This window comes from Sapajus apella, unplaced genomic scaffold, assembly GCF_009761245.1.
Source record: "Sapajus apella isolate SASKATOON/1434 unplaced genomic scaffold, GSC_monkey_1.0 scaffold5, whole genome shotgun sequence".
Lineage (NCBI taxonomy): Eukaryota > Metazoa > Chordata > Mammalia > Primates > Cebidae > Sapajus > Sapajus apella.
The window spans coordinates 12,044,273-12,066,348 of NW_022436945.1; the positions used below are offsets into that span (position 1 = coordinate 12,044,273).

At 36.3% G+C, this 22,076-nt stretch overlaps 1 protein-coding gene across 1 annotated transcript in view; it reads right to left on the minus strand.

The window, feature by feature from the left end:
* Nucleotides 1-22,076, minus strand: part of ADGRA3 (adhesion G protein-coupled receptor A3) — a 128,925-nt gene that overhangs the window by 14,869 nt on the left and 91,980 nt on the right. The window contains exons 12-15 of the mRNA XM_032273441.1: nucleotides 19,417-19,620; nucleotides 12,044-12,257; nucleotides 11,627-11,835; nucleotides 1,499-1,623 (exon numbers count right to left, since the gene is read on the minus strand). Of these exons, the coding sequence (XP_032129332.1) occupies nucleotides 1,499-1,623; nucleotides 11,627-11,835; nucleotides 12,044-12,257; nucleotides 19,417-19,620 (752 nt within the window). The remainder of the gene's footprint in view (nucleotides 1-1,498; nucleotides 1,624-11,626; nucleotides 11,836-12,043; nucleotides 12,258-19,416; nucleotides 19,621-22,076) is intronic.

Below are 22,076 nucleotides of genomic sequence, written 5' to 3' on the forward strand. Positions count from 1 at the left end.
AAAAAACAGAGAAAATATTAATATTCAGTCTAGTAACTATGAAGGAGGAAACTATGATGTTAGATCTTAAGTTAATTCTAACTGCATAAAAGGCAAAAATTAAATATTTTATATTTAAACATTTTATTTAACAAACATATGCTACCAAACACACACACACACATATACACACACAGATCTGAGGAATCATTTAACTCAATCTAGTTTCTTAACATTCGACTTTATGCACTTAAAAAAAAAAAGTCATTTATGGAACCACTGCATCCACTAAATGCTAAATAAAATTCTTCACAATAAGAAACACATGGGCTTGGCTGGGCACGGTGGCTCACACCTGTAATCCCAGCACTTTGGGAGGCCAAGGTGGGCAGATCAAGAGGTCAGGGGTTCAAGACCAGCCTGGCCAACAGGGTGAAACCCCATCTCCACTAAAAATATAAAAATTAGCCAGATGTGGTGGCACGTGCCTGTAGACCCAGCTACTTGGGAGGCTGAGGCAGAAGAATTGCTCAAACCTGGGAGGTGGAGGTTGTGGTAAGCCCAGATCACACCACTGCACTCCAGCCTGGGTGACAAAGTGAGACTCTATCTGAGAAAAAAGAAAAAAAAGAAAGAAAGAAAGAAAGAAAGAAAGACCTGGGCTTTTGTTACTACAATGTCTTAAGATGACAGGATTACCTGCTCGGCTACCTACAGACTTCTGAACCACACAAATGGGTCTTTTATTGACCTACTGGCATAGGTCTAAAACTCAATGCATTTCTTCCTGGACTTTCATAATGAAATGTTGAAGTCTCTCACATATATATATATATATATATATATATATATTTATATACATATATCTCAAATCTCCTTTTGTTTCTTAACTAAATGTCAAGAAATGCCACATGTCTAGCTCAAAAAGGAAAATCCATTCTAGCAAAACATTTTATAAAGTGAACTTCTGCTTAGCAAATCCTTTTAGTTCATTATTTTCTACCATAAAACACAAGTTTCTGTAGCTTTGCCTCCAATTAACAAAAAAAAAACCCCAACATATCCCATGCTTAAATGGCACAAACTTTCTTTAAAATGCCATCTGTAAAATAAAGGCCATAATAGGCAAAAAGTCATAAAATAATTGTAATAATACAGTCTGATACCTGGAGATGCCTCTTTAGGTGCCTCTGCAGGTAAGAAACGTCTGCCTTACTTTATATCCTGTTGCTCCTGTGAGCCGCCCCACAGTCTCCAACACATATTTCCCATATTCTTTTCTACATATGAACCCAGCAAACAGGCTACATACTGTAAAAATTGAATTTATCATCCCAAATACTAATTATGTGTGTCTCTAATGGCACAAAATGAAGAAGGCATGAATGTATTCTAAAGTAATTATCCTTACTTTGGAAAGACAGCATGATAACAAACTCACTTTTATCCAAATTACATGTGAAATAAAGTCCTTCAAATCAAAGTCCACGGATCTAGTTTGTTGAGGTGTATTTCTTACCTGTGATGGTATATGTAACTGACAATGACGGCTAAGAGACATAAGAGGAGAATGACAGCAGTAGTATAAACCATGGGATGCAGGAGGCTGGCCGCCTGGGTGTATAGTTCAGATCCCGTCAAATCCTAGGGGCAAAAAGAAAGATTCATTCTAGCAGCAGTTCTCTTGACATTTAACTACTGAGATTTTTTTGAGTGACCAAAACATATCAATAAACAAAAACTCTGGCCCTTATGTCTCTTTATTTTATTCAGATTAATGTTTCATGCTGTTTTCCTAACACTTTGCTTTCCTAACTTCTATTATGTTAACTGCTTATGGCATACCATCATTTTACAGTGGACCATCTACTTTACAAACTAGAATGTTGAATCTGCTATGAGGGTAAAAGAGAAAGCCGCCCCCTATATCTGGGCAATTCAGAAAGGATAACCAGACTTCATCCTTTTCAATGCCCTTTAAGCTCAGTTATCACTATGTATATTCACTAGCTGATCACACACAATGAGAGCAGTATCTTTGAGTCTACAAAGCCCAAAGACACCTCTCTATGTGTAGTCAAGTTCAACTTCAAGTTCCTCAAATACAAATGGACCACACACTGCATAGGGAACTGGAGATATAACGGTAAGACAAAACATGGTTCCTGCCCCTGAAGAGTTGAAAATCACAGGGGAGACACACGTACATCCAGATCATAACAACGTTTGATAAAGTACAGCACAGTTATGGCAGCAAAGAGGAAGAGCGTTGTAAGGGCCCAAAAATCAATAAATGGCTGAGCACAGTGGCTCACACCTGTAATCCCAGCACTTTGAGAGGCTGAGGTGGGCAGATGGCTTGAGCCCAGGAGCTTGAGACCACCATGGGCAATACAAGGAGATCCATTTCTACAAAAAGCGTATTTTAAAAAATTAGACAGGCATGATGCTGAGTAGTCCCAGCTACTCAGTAGGCTGAGGTGGGAGGACTGCTTGAGCCCAGGAGGTCAAGGCTGCAGTGATCCAAGATAGCACCACTGCACTCCAGTCTGGGCCACATACCAAGACCCTTTCTCAAAAGAAAAATAATTTAAAATAATAAGCAATAACAGCATGTCACCTATAGAACATGTACCATAATCCCAGCACTAACTGTGTCCAGCACCATAACTGTATGAGGTATGTATGTTATATTAGCCCCAGGCTTTGTAAGTTAAAAAACTGAGGCACAGAAGTTACATGCCTTAAAGATTAGATTCAAAGGAGCTTGGCTGCCAAGTCCCTCCTCCCTAATACAACTGCCTCTCTGAAATGAAAACAATGGGCATCTTAAAGCTACCCTCTTTAAAAAGGACCAGAGCAAGCTGGAAAAACACCTCCACCCTGGCCGTCATGCCAGATAACGGGTTGTAAGAGCCAAAGCTGTAGGTTTACCAGATCTCTTCACTAAATTCTCCTTCGGCACTGACTCTTAAAGCTAAAATGTGACTACTGAATAAGGGAAGGGGCCCACAGTGGATTTACCTCTAATTAGGAAGTTCTTAATAAAATATCTGAAACAAGAAAAGCTAGATTAAAAAAAAAAAAGAAAGAGAATAGGTGACAACCAGACAAGGAAATGGAAGATGACCTCAACAGAGTAGGAAAGGAAGGGGCAACTTTTCCCAGGGAAGAATCAGAAGTTCACAATCTACAATTATAGATCTAAAAAGATCATATCAAGATGCTAAACAAATCCCTCACCTTATCAAATGCTGAACAGTTAATGACAAAAATCACAGTAAGTGGGGCGCAAAGCTGAGAACACAGGAAGCTGAATTCCAGCTAAACTATTCCCCTATACTCTGATGAGCCTCAAACTTACAATTCACCCATTTACTTGACAAATGTTGAGTGTCTGCCACGGCCAGGCACAGCGCCAAGTAATGGATATACAGGAATTGGCAGAACACAGTTCCAGTCCTTTGAGGCCCTGCAGTCTATAATTTAAGTACACAGAAGGGAAAAGACCAGAGAAAAGCCTATCAGGACCAATTCTGAGCAATTTGCCTTTGTGAGATGACCATAACACTATTCTGTAATACATGGCCTCAAAATATTTTCATTCTGTTAAAAGTCTAAAATATTAGTGGGGAAATTCAAAGAAATGTTGAGACAATGAAAACCAGTTAGATGCCAGTGAGAGTAGACCTATTTTCATTCAATTTCAGTGAAAAGCTTCTATTCCAGTACAGAACTAATAACAGGATAAATTTTCCGTATCCAGTTTAGCTTCTCAACTCTTCGTGCACTGTCTGTTTTAGATGACTGCAGGAAGCATTCAATAACACGTTGCCATTTACCAGCTGTAAGACTTGGGGCAGTTACCTCACTAAAAAATGAAGACTCCTCTAATCATCTCAGGGGGATTGGAGAAGGAGTAGAAGAACGGCGGTAAAAGTGCCTTCCATAGGCCCTGGCAGAGAGTAACAACACAGGGAGCTGGATATCATCAAATAAAACATTTGACTAAGAGCCAATTTTGTTCTCAAAATATACTCTATATGGCATTCAAATTGAAAAGAAATCAGTTACTTTTGGCCAGGCACAGTGACTCATGCCTATAATTTCAGAGTTTTGGAGGGCTCAAGGCAAGAGGATTGCTTGAGGCCAGGAGTTCGAAACCAGCCTGAGCAACACAGTGAGATCCCATCTCTCCAAAAAATAAAAATAAAAACATTAGCCAGGCATGGTGGTGTGCACCTGTAATCCCAACTACTCAGGAGGCTAAAGTAGGAGGATCACTTGAGCTAGGGAGGTTGAAGCTGCAGTGAGCTGAGATGGCACCACTGCACTCCAACCTGGGCAACAGAGTGAGACCCCTATCTAAAAAAATAAAAAGTTAAAATTCAAAAGAAACTGATATTTTTCAAAAGCCAAACAAATGTGACACAGAATGAAAAAGAAACAAGATGTTGAAACAGAGGGCACCAAGGACTGAAGAAAGGCATGAGTACCCCTGTCACTGGGCACACAGGGCACTGCTTCCACAGGGGCATTTTTTCCTCAACATGTTTTTATTCATACATAATAACTGTACATATTGATGCCATATATGTAATATTTTGATCCATACATAAAATGTGTAATGACCAAATAAAAGTAATTGGGAAATATGAAATATGCAATAAATTATTGATAACTACAGTCATCCTACCATGCTATCAAACATCAGAACTTACTCCTTCTATCTGTATTTGTGTACTCATTAACCAACATCTCTTCACCCCCTATTCCCAGATCCTTCCCTTCCCAGCCTCTGGTATTTACCATTTTACTTGCTACCTCCATGAGATCAACTTTTTCAGCTCCCACATAGGAGTGAAAATATACACTATTTGTCATTCTGTACCTGGCTTATTTCACTTAACAAAATGACTTCCAGGCTCATCCATATGGCTGCAAATGACAGGATTTCATTATTTTTTATGAATGAATAATATATTTGCTTTTGTGTATATATACCACATTTGCTTTACCCATTTGTCTGTCAATGGACTGATGGACACTTAGGTTGATTCTATAGCTTGGCTATTGTCAACAGTGCTGCAGTAAATGCGAGTGAAGGTATCTCTTCAATATACTGATTTCCTTTCTTTTGAGTAGATACTCAGCAGTGAAATTGCTGAATCATACGGTGGCTCTATGTTTAGCTTTTTAACTTACAAACTATTTTCTGTAATTGCTGTACTAATTTACAAACCCACCAATAATATGTAAGAGTTCCCTTCTCCACATTCTCCTATTTTTTGTTTTTTTGATACAAACCATTTAACTGGGGTAAGATATTTCATTGTGGTTTTGATTTGTATTTTCCTGATGACTTGTGATGGTATTTTTTCATATACCTGTTGGTCATTTGTATGTCTTTTCAGAATGTCTAGTCAGATCATTTGCCCATTTCTAAACTCACATTCTTTTTAAATGTTGAGTTGTTTCAGTTCCTTATTATTCTGTCATTAATTTCAGAAGAGCATTTTTGACCTGCCCACATGCAAAGAGGTCCCCTGCTGAAAACTGAACCTAGGGAAAGTATAAAGGGTCAGATAGTAAATATCTGGGGGCCTGGGGGACTCTGGGGGCCAAGAGGCAAATCAAAGCTGTTATGCAGGTAGTATTAACCATGTGAAATAGAACTACTAAAAAATTTAAAAGCCATTCTTAGCTTTCCCACCTTAAAAAAAATCTGGCTAGATTGGGTAATACAAAAGAATATAAAAATATGTAAGGCAACTGAGAATTTTAGGATACCAAGACAGTAAACAAGTTAAAGCTCTGTAACGAGAGAGCAGAGGCAGAAATCTGAATCAAATTATTTTCAATTGTGGTAGTAAATAAACATAGGCTTTATGATAACAACAAAAGCATTACTAAACACACTATACAAAAATGGCAGTGTGAGACACTTTGATTAGAAAAAGCAAACCTGTTGCTCACGTTTGCAACACAGTAATAAATAAAATAGAAAATGTCTCTGCCCTCCAGCACCCACATGACCACAGTCCACCACTAAATAGTAATCTTACTCACTCTTCTGTGTGATACACACTTTAATAACTAAGCCAGGAAGTGAAAAATAAAGTTCTCCACAGAAGTTAGTGGCACCGATGCAGAGAAATTAAACATCAAAAGTGTATTAAAAAATGACAAAGATGATCATTACTAAGTCTCAAATAAATGGAAAAAGAGTTTTTAAAACTGTTTACTTGACAGAGACTCATATATTTACAAGTATTACTTTAGGCCTGAGATTTTCTGAACATAAAATCAGAAGATTTCCATAATTATCACTGTATCAATAATAAGAATAATTAAAATTAGCAACTGTCTAAATTCACCAGGATCTGAACAATGGAAAGGAACACAATGAAAACATATCAGGGCACCCTGTGTGTCAGGGTATAAAGAATTACAATGAGAGTTTATCAACAAAATTTTAAAATAGATCTGAAATCAGAAATGTAAAAAAAAAAAAAAAAAATTTAAAAGAGGACTATGGACTATGACTTACTTCTATGTTGCTTTTTCCCCCCACCAAGGAACAAAGAATATAAATTTAAAGATTTTATTCCCTCTACCTCACACCAACAAAAAATCAATTCCAGTCAAATCGCGGATCTAAATGTAAAAGGTAAAACACAGTAAAGCTTCTTGAAGAAAGCAAAAGAGAATATCTTCATAATCTTGGGGTAGAAAAAGATTTCTTAACTAGGAAATAAACAGCATTAACTAAAAAAAAGAAAAACACTAAGAAATTGTACTTCAGAAAAATTAAGAAACTCTCTTCATAAAAAGACAATATTGAGGGAAAAAAAGGCATGAACTGGGAGAAGATATGTATAACACATAACTCTTAACAGGGAGCTCATATTCAGAACTCGTATTGAGAAGTCCTATAAATAATTAAAGAAAATGAAAGACAACGAAATTTAAAATAGGCAGCAAGACATGAACAGAAACTTCACAAAAGGGGATACCCAAGTCACCAATAAAAAAATAAAGAAGTGCTCAACATCAATAGTCACCAGAGAAATAAAAATTAAAATGACAGTGATATATCACAATACTACCATCAGAAGACTAAAACTGAAGATTGACAATTCCAAGCATGGCAAAAATGTAGAGCACCTGGAACTCTCATTACTGTTGAGATCATAAACCAATATAACCACTCTGGTCAATTGCATGGCTTTAGCTACTTAAATCTAAATGTACGGAAGGCCTACAACCTAGCAATTTCACTCCTGAGTGTACATGCCCATCATAAAACATATACATGAGTACTCACAGCAGCTTTTTCTTGACAGCCAAAACCTAGAAACAGAAATGGCTATCAATGATAAAATGAACAAACTTTGGCATATTCATGCAATGAACTACTACCTAGCAATGAAAAAGAAAAAACTGCTGCTAAATGCAAAAACAAAGATAAATCTCATCCACGTAATGATAAGAAAGAAACAAGCCACAAGTGTACATACTACACACCTAAAGTCTAAAAACAGGCCAAACTTATCTATGGTGAGAGACATCAAAAGAGTGGTATCTAGAGACGGTGGCAGAAACTGAATACAGCGAAACACATGAGCACTACCGAGGACTTTAGTACAAATCTTCTTCATACACATTCTTCTGTAAAAATATCAATATTTGTGCACTTTGCTCAATACCTCAATTTAAAAAAAAAAACAGTTGGTCCCTTTGATTATGAATTCCACTCTCGAGAATTCGTCCCGCAGATGCGCAATTAAATGTGCAAAATGATATTGTACAACCCACTGGAAACAAACACAATAGAGAAATATCTAAATAAATTATGGTAGAAACATAATATCCAGGGATAAGAAAGAATGAGGAAACTCATATTGACTTGAGAGGATTTCAGAAAGGAGATTCAGCAGAGGTATTAATAACACAGATTCTAAAATGAGACTGTGAATTCAAATCTCAGTTCCAACACTAGCTTTGTAAGCATGGCATTTAACCTCTCTGTGCCCCAGTTTCTGCATTTGTCCACTGGGGGTGATGACAACAATACTATATACCTCATGAGGCTGTTGTTAAGAGCTGAGTAAGTGAATGCATATAAATACAACAGAGGAGAGGCTGACACATAAGTACTTAATAAAGACTGGCCACCACTACCACCATCATCCTCTTTAAGATACATCATAACTATGTATCATCACTACATACATAGTTAAGTTGCTCCCCAGAAAAAAACATGGTTTAGAACAGCGTGTGTAGCACGCAACCTTTGTGCAAAAATGAGAGAAAATAGGACCATATATTCATTTTTGTTTCCAAAAACACGAGGGTCTCCTCAACAATATGCAAGAAAGAAATAGTAGTTACTTATGGGTGTGATGGAGAGATGGGTAGGAGTTCCAGCTTTCACTGCATGTTAATGTGTAGAAATAAATAAGACATTCGATCCACGTGAGTATAGTACTTATCTGAAAATTATTTAAACAAAAACATCACTAGCATGTATGTTCAATTACAAAGTAAATGAAATCAAAGTTGATCTGAATGCGATCTTAATTTATAAAATGACATATTATGATGGTATTCAGCATGTTGTATATAAATGAATGTAAAAGTGTCACTAGACAAAGAAAATGAATGCTCTGGTTTCCTATTTTTATGAAAATGAAACACAGTAACAAAAGAGAAATCAATGTATATAAATTACCTTATTTTCACCATTACTGATTAAAGTACCTAATCCTTACCCTACTCCATTCAGTTTTCTTTGTGTTTTCCTAGGGACACCAGCTCCTGTGAATCTTTCTGCCCTAAATGGCTATTTCAAATCATAACACTGAAGCAAACCTAACTTCTGCTTAATTTTTCTTTTTCTGGCTCCCAGTGAGACCTTAGTAAGTAATTGGTATAACAGGATGTACACTCAATCAAGCTTTGGTATCTATCCCAGACTTATGAACAAGTATATTCTTTATGTCTCATTTTTTAAAAAATTCAAAACTCTTTAAAACCAGATAAAGAAAACTTTTATGGACTCTATCCCAAGATAGGAATTTAGACTTGCTATATAAAATGATATATTAAGATGGAATTCAAGAAAAATAGGATTTTATTAATTTTTAAAAGATATAAGAAAAAAATATTGCTTTCTAATTTTTAAAAGCTATTTCTTCATTCCTAAACATAACTTTAGCTACTTAAAAGTGGGTATAATTTCATTAACTTTTTCTTTATGTTTAACTCCCGCGCAGTAACTATAACAATTTTGTCAACAATTTCAAATACATTTCTCTTTGCTGCCTCTAGATGGCACAATAACATTTAAGAAAAGAAAAAAGTCTGAAAAAGAAAAAAAAAAAATCTTAGTGCTACTCCATTTTAGCTTTAAAGAATTGTGTATTACATTTTTTAAGGGATTAAAAGTCTGAAAGATAAAAGAATAGCTTATTCCTTCCAGAAAAGGATTATACTAATTTAAATAGTTTAGAAGAACAGTTAGGAAGTTCAAAAATAGATGCTTTAAACTGGTATTAAATAAAAATAAAAGTTTCACATGGTGCAATATCATAGCAAAGGCTTATAAAATGTATTTTTGTGTATGTTTTGTGTTTCATTTATTTTGCTCAATTTTTTCTTGTTAACTACTATATAAATTTCTGACAATGTTGAATCTCTATTATGTCTTGTCAGTACATCACAGTTTATTTCATGCTCAAAATCTGAATGATAAAACACTTTCAAAATAGAAGAGAAAACGCCACATACTTTAACACTTCATGCTTTAATTTAAAAGGTGGCAGTGGCTCATGCCTATAATCCCAGCACTTTGCCAGCTTCTGGCAGGCAGATCACTTGAGTCCAGGAGTTTGAGACCAGCCTGGGCAACATGGTGAAACCCTGTCTCCACTAAAATTATAAAAATTAGCTGGGCATGGTGGTGAACGCCTGTAATCCCAGCTACTCGGGAGGCTGAGGTAAGAGAATTACCTGAGCCCAGGAGGTACAAACTGCATTGAGCCAAGATTGCACCACTGCACTCCAGCCTGGGAAACCAGAGTGAGACTGTCTCAAAAAAAATAAAAAATAAAAGGTGACTATACAATAATAAAATGTGAACTTACAGAACCCAGACTCAGACTTAAGAAATCAAGACATCCTCCATTTAGAAAGAGAATCAGAATCATAAACTATCAACACTAAAGTTACTTCCAAAGGAATAAAGGGCCTATATAAATACAGTAAGTCTAACTAGCGTAATATCCACCCACTGTCAGCTGGGCCAGATAACATACATGTTTAAATATACTGCCTGCACTTGTATAAAATGCTCAATTATGTCACTGAGAAGATAATCCCTTTGCCCTGCTAAAAAATCTAGTCACCTCTCTGCTTGCTTGACCAGTGTACCAGGTAAGGTATAAGTTGAACAGAAAATAAAAACAAAAGCAAGAGTCGAAGAAAATTATTTATAATTCAGGCTTACTTCAAGATCATTTCTAGTGCTAAATGCTATTTTTTAAAAAAAAAGGAAAATTCACAAAATGTAAAATATATCATGTTTCAAGGTATTTAGCACTTTGATAAAACATTTTCTAGAAAACAGACTTACAGCGGGAATCAGAAATAATAGAAGTTGCGCACACTCATACTGACCTAAAACCACTTCTGGGAAATGACTTTCACACTCAGTAGTAATTCCTTCTACTATACTCCAAATATGCTCCATGATGTCAGTATTTATAATAATTACAATATAAAATAAGGACTAGCATGGTTAATTTCATAATTACCTGCTCACGAGTCAGATTCATTTAAAGACCTCATTAATAAAAAGACTTCTTCCCGTACATGAATAACAGTTATTTTACCCCCAAAAAATTACAGGTTGAGTATCCCTAACCCAAAAATCCAAATCCAAAATGCTTCAAAATCTGAAACTTTTCATAGACAATGCTCCTTGGAGGATTTCAGATTTTTGGATTAGGAATGGTAAACTGCTAAGTATAATGCAAATATTTCAAAATCTGAAAAAAATCCAAAGTCCAAAACTTTTTTTGGTCCCAAGCATTTCAGGTAAGAGATAAGACTCAACGTGTTAACAATGAATGGCAAATAACAGAAAACAACACTGGATTGATTGGCATTAAAACTGAAAAGACATTCTTTGTGTCAATACTGTCACTTTCAATGACAAAAATGAAATCATGATTAGTGCTAAATTCAAATAAGAGTCTATCAATGACGACACGTAGTGGGAAACAGCACTAGATTGCAAAGTAGGAAATCTTTCACTACTCACTGGGTATTCTTGGGCAAATGAAATCACTCTTTCTGGGCAGAGAGAATCTGATCAAGATCTCTCCAAGTTTTAAGGTCAAAGTCTAGCTTAACTGATTCACTTATAAAGTGGATTTAAAATTCCTACATACCAAATTCAATCCCATACATTTCACTTGGTAGTAACTTAATTTCCCTTTAAAATCAGAATTAGAACAAATATCATCTCGTATAATTAAAGGGAGAAAATTACATTAAAAGTAAAAAAAAAATCATTTGAGCTCAATTATGCACAGGAAAAATTTAGAATAGTGTTTATGCATAAAGTTAACAACCACCATACCATTAAAACTGCATAGTTACTAAGGGAGTAGCACTGAATCGTAGTGATATTTTCATCTGAGTAGAGTATATGGCACCCATCTGATTTCCAGCCTCCTTGTCCGTTCAGCAAATCGAAATCCCACCGGGCTGCAACAGCATCTGCTCCGTGTGCAATTCGACGCAGTGTCACATTAACAGGGATGTGGTGAGTATCTACATTCATACCATCTGGAGAAAATGGGAAATACAAATATTTCTGAAACAAACTTCATAAACAATTAAATGTCAACTTATACAGTAATGGGTACTCTGCAAGATCTTTTTTCACTAGTGACCCATTAAAATGAGAAAACACTACAATGAGCAGTTTTAGTAACAGTCAACTGCAAAGCCTTATTGTCTACTGACTACAGGATAACATATGTCACACACAAACCTATTTTGGTGAGAATCACAGGGGTAACCACAGTACGCCGTTTTCCGTCATCGGCCAAATGTGTTGAATTTCCAGTGGCTGGAAAAAGCTTTCCATTGCGGAATGCCAAGAGTTGAAGCTTATAAAGAGAGTCATCAGTTGGTCTGAGTTCTCTTTTTTGCTTTGGTGAAAAAAGGGAAGGGGGAAGCTGAATAGAAGCCTCCACAATAGTATTCTGAAAAAAAGAAAAAAAAATATATATATATATACACAGACACACACACACACACACACACAGACACACACACACACACACACACACACAAAACTCACTACGTTAGTACGTAGAAATCAGAAAAAATATGTCAGACAGTTACAAAAATGGTCTAATTAGGTCGACTTCATTTTTTAAATTGTACATACAAAATTTAATAGTTAAAAAAATCAGTTAAATGAAATATCAATACTACATAACAACATAGATTAATAGAAGTATAAAATAGAAATGCAAACTCTAAACAGTTAAATAAGTAAACAAGAAAAGTGTTTCCAATTACAAAGTTAATTTTCCCATAATATCATTCATATGTTGATGCAGATAGCATTAAACAGATCAAGGATCTCAATAATCATGCTCTATCAATTTTACAATGATAAAACGTGATAAAGAAGTACAAATGTAGCATATCACAAATGCGAGTATAATTAATTTGGGCTTATGGAACTTTAAGGTGATTTATGATGAATTAAAACCATCAAACAACAAAAGAGTGAAATTATACAAACATAATAGAGGTTTAGATTCAGTAAACTTAAAAGAAATTTCCTTGAGACTAGCAAACACGTTTAGAAAAAACACATAATAACACAAAGGAACAACTGAAAATGCTGACTGATAATGAATGTTTTTCAGATTTCTTTACTGAGGATTTTTAAATAATAAATTATTCAGCATTCAATAAAAAAAAATCTATACACCAAAGAAGCAAACAATTAACCATCTAAAAACATTCCATAGTTGAAGAATTTATTACAAAATCTTTCTGTTGGCCTCCAGCCTCTCTTCTTTCAATTCCATATTCAACAGAATTTCCCCTTAAGAAACAAATCGAATCATATTATTCCAGTTTAAATAACACCTTGGCTCTGCAATGTTTAAATAATACTGCCCCCAAATCCTAAGTTCACCACATAATTTGACGAAAATCTATTTCTCAGATATGTCTTCTGAACACTCCTATAACACAACCTAAAACACAGCTACACTGAGCTTACCAATTCAAGTTCTTCTATATTCTTCTTATACACAGCACAGGCCAGCATCTCTACCTGAAATGCTCTACTATTCTTTGGTCTCACTAACTTTTAAACTGGTGTAATGGAAAGTGGATAAGAATAAAAAAGGTTAGGAGCCAGAGGGAAGACTTTACTCAGAGTCATTGAAATAGGGCTTTTATGGACAGTTAATTACATCTCCTTAGTATGTTGCTTCTTCAGTTTAGCTGCTCCCTCTTCTGGACTCACACGACACTCTGCACACGTTAGTCGTAAGGCACACTTGCAGCCCCATGGTGTAGCTCACTGTCTGTTCCTCTAACCAGAGTATGAGGATTTTGGGTGGAGACAATCTAATTCACTTTTTGAAACCTCTGTGTTAATGGTTCCTAGCACTTGTATTTAATCAAAATAGCTCACTGTTTATGAAATGAACAATGTCTATATGGTATGTTTATTTTAAAAATGATTCTACTTAAGTAAATGATTGACTTTAAAATTAACAATGTTAGGTCATAGCAGATACCTATAAATATCTTTTCAATGTAAGTATTTTGGAAGTTTGAATATTACTTTTAAATTGAAGATGCCAAGAAAATATTTAGTAGAAATATTTTCTTAGAGAAAAGGTATAAAAGAGGTTTCTGCTATTCTCACTCAAAAATATAATCTAATGTGAAAAAAAGTTTGTTATAAATTTATTCATTAATCTAGATTTCTATTCAGTACATAAATTTCTCCTAAGTACATAATGACACATGCAAAGAGAGAAAATAGATTAGTTAAAATTTCAAAATCCTGATAAAGTACCACACAATGCACATTTATTAGAACTCAAAAACTATAAAATTCATAAAATAATATTGTTATACACACAAAGTGGCTTGAAAACAAAGCTTAGCTCTTTGGGGAAGTATTAGTCATGATAAATCAAATTGGTTTACAAGAAGTCATTTTAATTTTCTAAAAGAAAGTTAAAAAAGGAAATAACATCTGTACTTTCTAGAAATTAAAAAAGGTCTCCTACACAAGTTTAAATTTGTAAAACCAACTAAAAAAGAACAATGTACAAAAAAAATCCCAGGAGTATGGACATATTACTGTGGGGCCAGAGTTATATACTCATGGCTGTTATACACTTACGGCTTCTAAAAATCCAATAAAACATTACTAAATAATACTGCAGGTTCCCTGGGATATAGAGTGGCCTAGGGGTGACAGTAAGGCAAACTTCAGCCCCAGCAATGTATAGATTTTTATAGTAACAATGTAACACTTGTGTATTTAATTTCTTTAAAAGAAATGTTGATCATTATTTACAGAAAGGTTGTAAATCTATTAGTCACAGCAAAACATTACTTAATTTGGTGCATTTATCATGATTACACCTTCTACTTGGCCCAAGGGTGGCAAGCGCAGTCTCTAAGTTCATTCAACCACATATTTACTTTTAAAAATATGGATACAGCAATGGAAATAGATAACAAACACATGAATGAGAGTTAATAAAGTAGAAAAATCCCTTTTTAGATCCTTTGGGAAAAACAAGTTTCCAGTTTCCAATATTTATCACTGAAAAATCATATGCCATGGAGAGAACATGGGATCCGAAATAAGAAAGGATTTGGGTCTCAGCCTCACCACTTAGCAGCTGGTTAACAGTGCACAGTGTTGTCTAACCTCTCTGAGTCTTGTCTGTCAAACACAGCTAATGATCCATCTAACAAATGGTTGTGAAGACGAGATGAGATCATGAACATGACAAGCCCAAAAGGCTAGGGAGCTGTCAGTGGTATTTTTTCACCGTGTTACTGCAGCACCGTGGAAGATGGTTATCTGGGGACTGGGGGAGAGGTAGTGCCTTAACTAACTTGCCAACAACAATCTTGAACGTCATCATGTTTCGACTTCTACCATTCAGTTTCAGTATTCATTTTAACACAAAAAATTGATGAAATATGAACACCCATGAAACGACACAGATCTTTTTTTTTTTTCCTAAATTCATCTATATTTCACTATTTATAATGACATGAAGCTAAAAGGAAAATGATAAGAAGCATAATGGAGGTTAATTCCAGTACTTTCACTAGATTCTAACATCTTTCCTTATCAAACAATCTGGACTTCCTCCCCTATGTAGTTAATAAAATTTTCAGAAATCTTTGTGGGTTAAAATCTATAGAATTCTAATATGAAAATCAGAATGAGCCAAAGAAGCATCTGATTCAAAACAATAAAATACTAATGTATCTGTTTTCTTGACCACTTACTTGACTTTAAACAGATACTGTAATTTATCCTAATGATTTTATTGTGTGTAATTATTAACTGCATACCACCTTTTGATTTTCTCACTGCTGAAGATTAATATCAATTACATTTGACTTCAGAATTAATTTCTTAACTGACTTTCTCTGCTAATTAAGTTTGACTGTTAACTTTATTCAACACTTATTGAATGTTTAGTTACTCTGGGCTTGGAACTACGCAGAACCTGGAGACATACAATGCAATATATCAGCCATGGTCCCTGTCCCCCAAAATTCATAATCTAACAAAGAAGAGATAACAACAGTAACAAAACAATAACAGCTACCACTTACTGGCGGCTTACTCTGTGCCAGGCACTGCGGTGAATGTCTACATATTTACCTCACTTAACCCTCTCAACAACCCTTCAAGTTAAGCACCATTTCAGCATCTACATAACAGCTGAGGAACTGACATTCAGAAAGGTTAAGGTAGTTGCCCACGTTTGTACAGCTGTTATGGGGAGACAACCTAAACCCAGAGTGTCTGGCTGCAGAGAAGCCACAGTCTTAGTCACCGTATCATATGGCTTCTCACTGCAGCTTGCTCCACCGCTGTATCACCTTATAATTATTCCAAAGAATGAACAAAACACAAGGGGATTAACAGGCAATGGTTAATTCTGTCTGAGGAATTGAAGGAAGAATCCAAATGCAATTTTAGAAAGAGAAGAGCAGGAATTTCACCAAGCAGGGATGAACTGAAAAAGGGCAAAACTGAAGGCAGGAAGCAGGAAGATGCGTAATGACTAGCCTGAAAAATTCAAGAGACTTCGGGTGCAATAAAGCTCTAGATGTCTGGGATGTATAAAGAAAAACTGATTTCTAAATTCTGATCAAGTAAATAATAAAGAACTAATTAATTCTCCTTTTTGGCTATACTATACATGAACTCAAAACACCAGCTAATTTCCAAAAGACTCAGTACAACTAAAGTAGTTGACTGAAAATAGGTATCATTTTGTTATGCTAACATATCTGAATTATGCTATCTACAGTGACAGGAAACATTTCATTGAGAAAAAAATTGGAAGAGATTTGATTGATGCCGTCAGTAAGAGGCAAGTATTGGGCAATTCTGTCACCACTGGTGACCAACTAAAGCCAGGTCACGGAGTCACTGATGACTCCATCACTAGTCCCACCCTCAGGCAACCAAGAAACCCATCTTGGCTCCCAGGTTCCCATGTGTGACAGGCAATGACAGAGAGAGGGGAACAAAGCATTATAGGAAAAATGAGGAGGGAATACAAAGGAGATGAGGGTGGGAGTGGAGATCTGGATGAGATTAGGCAAAATTTCTTGGAGTGACATTTCTGCTGACTGTTATCAGCAAGAGGCTGGGAAGCGGGGGAAAAGAGCAGGGATTCCAGTGGGAGAGTTAGCAGGAGCCTGCTTGAGAATGACCAGGTGGTAGGGAGAGGAACCATGAAAAGTTTGCTGTCGCTGGACAAAAGAAAGAGGTAGGAAGTGCTGTGGAGAGAGGGAAGACATCAAATGATGAAGCTATTCAACAGCCTCTGGAGAGACATGACGCACTTATGAAGGGGTGCACAAGGTCAATTTCCATTTGGGGTGGATCTGGGTAGAATACTTACAACATTAGCAACCTGAAACGGTACAGGCACTGACAATCAGAACAGCCTGCACAGAGAGGAATGCTCCTAGTAGCCTCCTGCTCTGCAGGCACCAGGCCTTCAGGTATGAAACGGTGAAAAGAAAGGTCTGGGTTGTGGTCCTGACGGAAGGATCAGGAGGGCCAAGGAAGCACTCAGAAAACTGTGGCAGCAGCTATTTGCTAAATGGTAAGGAAGTATTTCAATATTTTACTACGTGGTGTCATTGTACTGATACATGTTAGCCAAATGTCAGCCCTAAGCTGACCAATCTGTGTGAGAAAGATGAATTTTTAAGGTACAGCCTAAAGACAGAGAGACTAAGAAGTTACAATGGTTTGGGCAATAGAGGATGGGAGTGCAAAGCAGGCTTAGGAGGTAGTACTGAGAGAAGAACAGAGATTCTGAAACAGGCAGGAAGCAAATCAAGGAGGCACCTATTGCTAAGTAATGACTGTCTCTTTACGGGTTTAACTTCACATACTAGCATATGCTCCCATTTAAAGGCAGTGCAATCAGTTTTCAGATGTTCAGGTTTTCTAGTTAGTATATTCAAGGGACTTTTTTTTTTTCAGAATGCACAGAAAGATCAAAAATGGCCCTAATATAAAATTTTAAAAGTACAGTTGATTTTCTGTTCAAGTGCTAAAGTACATTTTATGCCGTTAACATTAGAATTTTTAACCAATTTTGTGTCATGAGAGATGCATTCCTTTTTCATTCAGTTTAATCGTGTCCACCTATGAAGCACAAATAATACGAATAACATTGTAATGTGTCCTTGCTCTCTGGCCACAGGATGATCTTAAAAGGATAGAATAGCATGAAATTGACAAATTTGAGAGTCCATCTAAAGCCTTCTGCTTTAGCAATCAGAAACTCTCCTTAACCAGAGGGGTAAGTCGTGAAATTGATGAAATGTAGGGTTTTATCATTTTTAATCTCTTTCTACCAACTGATCATCTAAGACAGAAGTGTTCATCAATTTTAAGCATTCCTCAAAAAAAAAAAAAAGGAAACATATTTCTCTCATGTGCTTTTCTATGTCGCTGATTCTAGTCTTTTATAGTATGTTTCTTCTTTTTTCCCCCAACATAAGACACAATAAGGAAAGTTGAGTAGGTCTACAGGAGCGTGGGACAGTATATCAAATAATCCCTTAGCGCCAATATTAACAGGTAAATCTTGCCAATTCTCCTCTGAGTATAGGGTATCAAGTAAATATATTATTATCAGACATTGTGACCTAGTTGAGATTTTCTTGGGCAGTTGAGATTTTCTAAATTTAGCAAATTGGCTCTCTTCAATGGTGGTCACCAGGAAAAAGTATACAAAAACACACTCATTCATTCATTCATTCAATATTTATTGAGTGCTCAAACTAAACCAGAACACCTAACACCTATCAGATCAGTTATTATGAAGCCATTAAAATGACTGGAATATTGTTTGTGGTATTATTCAGGGATAAGGCAGAAACAAAGTACTGTGAAATTAAAAACCGCAGAGGACACAATTACACACGCCCACAGAACGCTAAATGAAAAATATGTGGTGCCATTAGGGTGCTGGAGTTTTGGATCCACTATTTGCTTCAATGCAGTGTAGTCAAATATATCTAAACCCCCAATTTTAAAAATCAGTAAAAATGCTTTCATTTTGCTTGCTTTAATGAAACCCTTTTTTTTTTTTTTTAACATATATGACACATTTGTATTTTCTACCAAAAACTTTGATATACAGCTTGCCTGATTAAACGCCTGGCCTTGGGGTTGACTTTTCCACTAGGCTTGGCAGGCACAGTGCCACAGGCTCACGATACTTTTAGGGGCCAGTGAAAACATCTTACTGTCTTAAAATCAGGAGCAAAGAGAAATAAATGTTTAAGTCAAATAAAATATTTTAACATGTTAAATTAGTATATTTGTGTTTATACTACTGTAGTTATAAAATGTAATTTTTGTTATTTTTGTTGGGAGAAAGGGAACCAAAAGGCAAAAAAGCCTAGAGCCTATGAAAGTCGTAACGCAGTCACTCCTGGTCAGAGTTTTCTTTAAAACAATAGCAAAATCAGTAATACCTATCTCCCTGCAAAAAAGATCTTTTAATAAGGTTATTTTGCAAAGCAGAACATTTGGAGCACTCTAATTTAACTGTAAATAGTCTTCAATGATTGCAGAATGGAACATACCTTTAATGCCAGACTCGAAAATGTATTTGAAACATTGCACTTAAAGCTCAGCTGTTTATCCAGGTTTCCATCTGGATCTCGCCTCCCATAATCCGAAAGTCCTGTACGATCAGAGGCTGCCACTTTCTGGAACACGGTACAGGTCATCCCCGAGAAGCCAGTGGGCTTGATGACATAAGCTTCCAGAGCAATATTGGGTGAATACTTCAAAAGGCAATCAAACAGGAGTTATGAACGATTTATATAACAAAAAAAAAGCACTTTCAAAGACTTTTCAAACACAAAACACAATGCATTAGCCAAACCAGAAAGCCCAGGTTCTTCCTAAACAAAATCACTGTGTAGGTAACTGGCAGAATGAAAAAAGACCCTGGAATGAAAAGGGTGTCCTAAAATAGAAGGGAGACCAAACAAGAGGAGGAAAAGAAGTTATGAAGTATGGAAGATCAGGTCTAAGAAGTCAATTAAAAATAATTTGAGGGCCGGGCGCGGTGGCTCAAGCCTGTAATCCCAGCACTTTGGGAGGCCGAGGCGGGTGGATCACGAGGTCAAGAGATCGAGACCATCCTGGTCAACATGGTGAAACCCCGTCTCTACTAAAAATACAAAAAACATTAGCTGGGCATGGTGGCGCGTGCCTGTAATCCCAGCGACTCAGGAGGCTGAGACAAGAGAATTGCCTGAACCCAGGAGGCGGAGGTTGCTGTGAGCCGAAATCGCACCATTGCACTCCAGCCTGGGTAGCAAGAGTGAAACTCCGTCTCAAAAAAATAAATAAATAAAAAATAAAAAAATAATGATTTGAGGAGCACTTTGAAGGAAACAAGCTAAAAATGGAAGTTTCCTAAAAAAAAAATAAAATCAGCTAGTGAAATCAGTAGACTCTCTAAATGCTCACCTTACAGGAAGAATGAAAGCTAATTACTGGAGTTTGGGAAATGCACTCAACACATCTGGCCAAATTCACTTTTTTTCTTTACATAAAGATCATTAACTCTTTGCATTAAGTTTTACGTATAAAAGGTTTACAAAGATTCTCTCCAAAGCTGTTTCTTCAGAAAAGGAAGAGAAATGTTAGTTTAAATAATAGGAAATGAACAGATTTATAAAGCAAATTAGCCTGGTCAACATGGTAAAACCCCATCTTTACTAAAAATACAAAAAATTAGCCAGGTGTGGTGGTACACGCCTGTAGTCCTAGCTACTCAAGAGGCTGAGGCAGGACAATCGCTTGAACTCAGAAGGCAGAGGTTGCAGTGAGCTGAGGTTGTGCCACTGCACTCTAGCCTGGGCAACAGAATGAGACTCAGTCTCAAAAAAAAAAAAAAAGCAAATTAGGTCGGAAAAATCATCTGAAAAATATGACACCTGCCACAGAGTTTTAAAGGAATTCAGGAATGAGAATGAGCCAAGGGAACCACGAAAACATATGACTTGTCAATACAGGCAGCCACCAGTCCGACTCGATGGAGGACAGAGTGGGTGTGAGAAGTGACAAGGAGCCACACCTTCCCATCCAGCAGGGTGACAGGATTTACTGAGAATTCTAGGGACAGCATGGCATCTCCCTCCTTTAAGGATGATTAAGTATACACCTATACCACAGGCAAGGCACCATTCTAAGTATTATCTACGGATGTCTTTATTTTTCTTTAAAGCATGAAACTTTGGTGAATGTTGCTTAAAATCTATTAGAAAATAAGATACAAACTTAAAAATATAAAAAGTTATGTAGAATTTGGCAAGTCCTATACATGTGATAGAAAATAAATCGTGGTTCCCAAGCATTTCAAGCATAAAGAATCTTCGTATTAGTTTTTGCCTCACAATGCAAACATTGTGAAAAGTCTTATTAATTCAATTTGTTAACTAGCAATGTGTATTCCAATTTCAAACACACATGTAAACAACCACCAGACCTGACAAGCATCAGTCACCATGTCCAACACATGAAGCCTTGGTTGAAGGAAAGAAATCTGTCATTTTGAGGCACCTGTGAAGCCATATCATTTTACTTAGTGTAAGTAGATATATCGTCTCCTGGAACTTTGTTTACACGTTGACGGGGTATGCAAATTCCTACTGTGACCTTTATTGTACCCTTGGGTTATCAGAAAAACCAGTGCAGTTCAGAGAAAAGGAGAAAGTTCTTCCAGCTGATTAATAAGCATGGCTAAAGGATGAGATTTAAAATGGATCTTAATAGCCAAGGAGGACATAAACATGGCAAGCTAGCCTCAAATGAGGTCATAAATCTGAGAAACTCCTCTTTGCTATGGCTCATGCTTATAATCCCAGCACTTTAGGAGGCTGAGGCAGGCAGATAACTTGAGGTCAGGTGTTCGAGATCAGCCTGGCCAACATGATGAAACCCCGTCTTTACTAAAAATACTAAAATTAGCCGGGCATAGTGGTACTCGCCTGTAATCCCAGCTACTTGGGAGGCTGAGGTATGATAATTGCTTGAACACGGGAGGCAGAGGCTGCAGTGAGCTAAGATCATACCAGCTTGGGTTTCAGAGCGAGACTCCGTCTCAAAAATAAATAAATGAATAAATACAAAAATTAAAAGACCTACAGCAACAAAAAACAGACAGTAGCCAAGCTGAGGCTCCATTTTATTTATTATTCAGGAAAGAATCATTAAATTTAATTGAACA